The 3,047-nt window shown below is 37.4% G+C and overlaps 1 protein-coding gene across 1 annotated transcript; it reads left to right on the forward strand.

Annotated features, from left to right (window-relative positions):
* Positions 1-5: 5 nt before the first annotated feature.
* On the forward strand, positions 6-2,623 carry LOC107731700 (serpin H1-like; the record flags this gene model as incomplete). The annotated part of the gene is made up of 4 exons (XM_016542846.1): positions 6-507; positions 1,220-1,318; positions 1,409-1,641; positions 1,735-2,623. Coding segments are annotated over 4 exons (1,137 nt in total), but the record flags the coding sequence as incomplete, so codon positions are not given.
* Between the last annotated feature and the right edge of the window lie 424 nt (positions 2,624-3,047).

A 3,047-nucleotide genomic window follows, 5' to 3' on the forward strand; every position in this document is an offset into this window, starting at 1 on the left:
ATGCAACCTCCATGGCAGACACCAGCGCTAACCTGGCCTTCAATCTCTACCACAATATCGCCAAAGAAAAGGATCTTGACAACATCCTCATCTCTCCTGTGGTGGTGGCCTCCTCTCTGGGCATGGTCGCCATGGGGGGGAAATCCTCCACTGCGTCCCAGGTGAAGAGTCTCCTGAAGGCTGACGCCCTGAAGGATGACCACCTGCACACAGGCCTGTCCGAGCTTCTGAATGAGGTGAGCGACCCCCAGGCCCGCAAAGTCACGTGGAAGATCAGCAACAGGCTGTACGGCCCAAGCTCTGTCAGCTTTTCCGACGACTTTGTCAAGAACAGCAAGAAGCACTACAACTACGAACACTCGAAGATCAACTTCCGTGATAAGAGAAGCGCCATTAACTCCATCAATGAGTGGGCTGCCAAGTCAACTGACGGAAAGCTGCCAGAAATTACCAAGGATGTGAAAAACACAGATGGGGCTATGATCGTAAACGCTATGTTCTTTAAACGTAAGTATTTCTGTTGCCTTTTTTTAATTTAAGATGTCATATATAAAATTACATTAAATTATTAAATTATATTTATTAATTAATCCGGGATGAACCCCCAATTAATATGTACTTTAATAGTTAATACGTTAATAGTTAATAGTTTAATTTACTTTAATAAAGTCTATATAAATCATATTTATTTATTATTAAATTATACTCAATTGTTGATGCCACCTATTTTTTATTTATTTTTTAGTTGGAATAGATATTTACCTTAATAGTTCCAGGACTGTCTAAATCATATTTAATTATTATTTATTAAATTATATTTAATTATTGACCTTGGCAGGCCCCATTTGTTATGTCATGACTTTTTTTTATAAATTTTTTGTTAGGATGGATATTTACTTTGATATTATACTTAATTACCAATTATTCAATCATATGTAATAATTGATTCGGAACTAGCCCCAATTGTTATGTCCTGGCTTTTCCCATATTTTTAAGTTAGCATTGATATTTACTTTAATAATAAATAATAGTTAAACATTTTAAATTAAATAATTACAATTTTATTTTATTATTAATTTATATATTTTATTATTTATCCTGAACAAAAATTGAAAGACAAGCACTTCTGTAACAAAACATTCTGTTGACATGGTGGTTTAATGACTAGAAAGATCAATCTAATTATTAATCATTTTAATGGCTTATTCCTGCTCCACAGCCCACTGGGATGAGAAGTTCCACCACAAGATGGTTGACAACCGTGGTTTCCTGGTTTCCCGCTCTCACACAATCTCTGTTCCAATGATGCATCGCACAGGTAAAACCAACAGCTTGTTTTGAAGTCTCTTACTCAAAATCTACTATACCTACAAGTGAACTTAACATTATTTAACTTTGCACTTTACAGATATCTACGGCTTCTATGAAGACACACAGAACAAGCTGCTTGTGGTCAGCATGCCTTTGGCACATAAGAAGTCCAGCATGATTTTCATCATGCCCTACCACGTGGAGCCCCTGGACAGGCTGGAGAAACTGCTCACTCGCCAGCAGCTGGACACCTGGGTCAGCAAGCTCGAGGAGAGAGCAGTCGCCATCTCTCTGCCTAAAGTTAGCATGGAAGTTAGCCACGACCTTCAGGTAAATATGGCTGATTTTTGCTATATAGTTGCTATATAACCACAACCAATATTTTCTGTATGATATATGAGGCTCTTTTCTCTTGCTTTGCAGAAACATCTTGCAGAACTTGGTCTCACTGAAGCTGTGGACAAGTCTAAGGCAGACCTGTCCAACATTTCTGGCAAGAAAGATCTTTACCTCGCCAATGTCTTCCATGCCTCTGCCTTGGAGTGGGACACAGAGGGAAACCCATTTGACACCAGCATTTATGGTAGCGAGAAGATCAGGAACCCGAAGCTCTTCTACGCCGACCATCCCTTCATTTTCCTTGTGAAAGACAACAAGACCAACTCAATTCTTTTTATGGGCAGGCTAGTTCGGCCTAAGGGTGATAAAATGACAGATGAATTGTAACTTTCAGGCTATTTGAATTTTATGATGTTTTAAAAAGGTATTATTGTTATTAATGGTGTGACTGTTACCTCGAGTGGCCATTCCAATGGATTATCTGTGTATGGGCAATCACAGTGAACCTGTCAGTACAAAAACATATTTTTAAGGAGACTAGTTGTAAACATCAGGAGCAATGCAATCCTATAGGTGTGGAATTAGAGCCCTACAAATGTAACCAGAGGTTTGACATCAATTAGTTCATGTGTATTATTCAATCAGACACTATGCTTATATTAAGCATAGTGTCGTTGATGTTAAGCTGTGGTATTTATTATTATGCTTGTAGAGCCTCTCTTTATGAGTATGTGACATCTGCGTAGGGTTTGCCTTATCTTTAATGTTTAAAGGGAAAAGGTCCTTTTCAAGTGTTTCTCAAGCACAGTTGGTAGGTTCTATGATTTCACTTCCATCCAACAAAAAACTCTCCTGCACTGATGCTTGTCTCCAGTTTGTTAGATGTTATTTTTCAGCATGTCTTTAGCATATAGAATCTTTTGAGAAAGTGTGCTGATTTTTTCCCTTCATATCATTCTGCTGTTTTTTCCCAATAAACTGAAATTTAAAATATTGTCCTAGTATTTTTTTATGTTTAAAGTAATAATAAATTAATAAATCCATAAAATAAATTAAAACATTAAATAAAATCTAAAATAATACATAAAATGAGTACATAAATAAAATCTCAAATTAAATAAAAGTCACACTATCCTGAATGACTGACAATAACTAATAATGACAGATAAAAGCACAGCACAGTCTACTGCTCTGTCAATCCTAACAGTTTAATCCCAGTCATTCCGCCTGGTTTGTTTTGTCAACCCTCCCTGGACTGGAATGTGGAGCTTTAGCTGTGTGTTTATTCCACTGAGGGCTTAAAGTGTTGTCTCACCTCCTCACCTGTTAATTCACACAGATCTCCCAGACACCCTGCTGTCTTTATGGCACCATAAACCCCTAAACCACAAAGAGGA

This window comes from Sinocyclocheilus rhinocerous, unplaced genomic scaffold, assembly GCF_001515625.1.
Source record: "Sinocyclocheilus rhinocerous isolate Xijiao unplaced genomic scaffold, SAMN03320098_v1.1 scaffold3902, whole genome shotgun sequence".
Classification (NCBI taxonomy): domain Eukaryota; kingdom Metazoa; phylum Chordata; class Actinopteri; order Cypriniformes; family Cyprinidae; genus Sinocyclocheilus; species Sinocyclocheilus rhinocerous.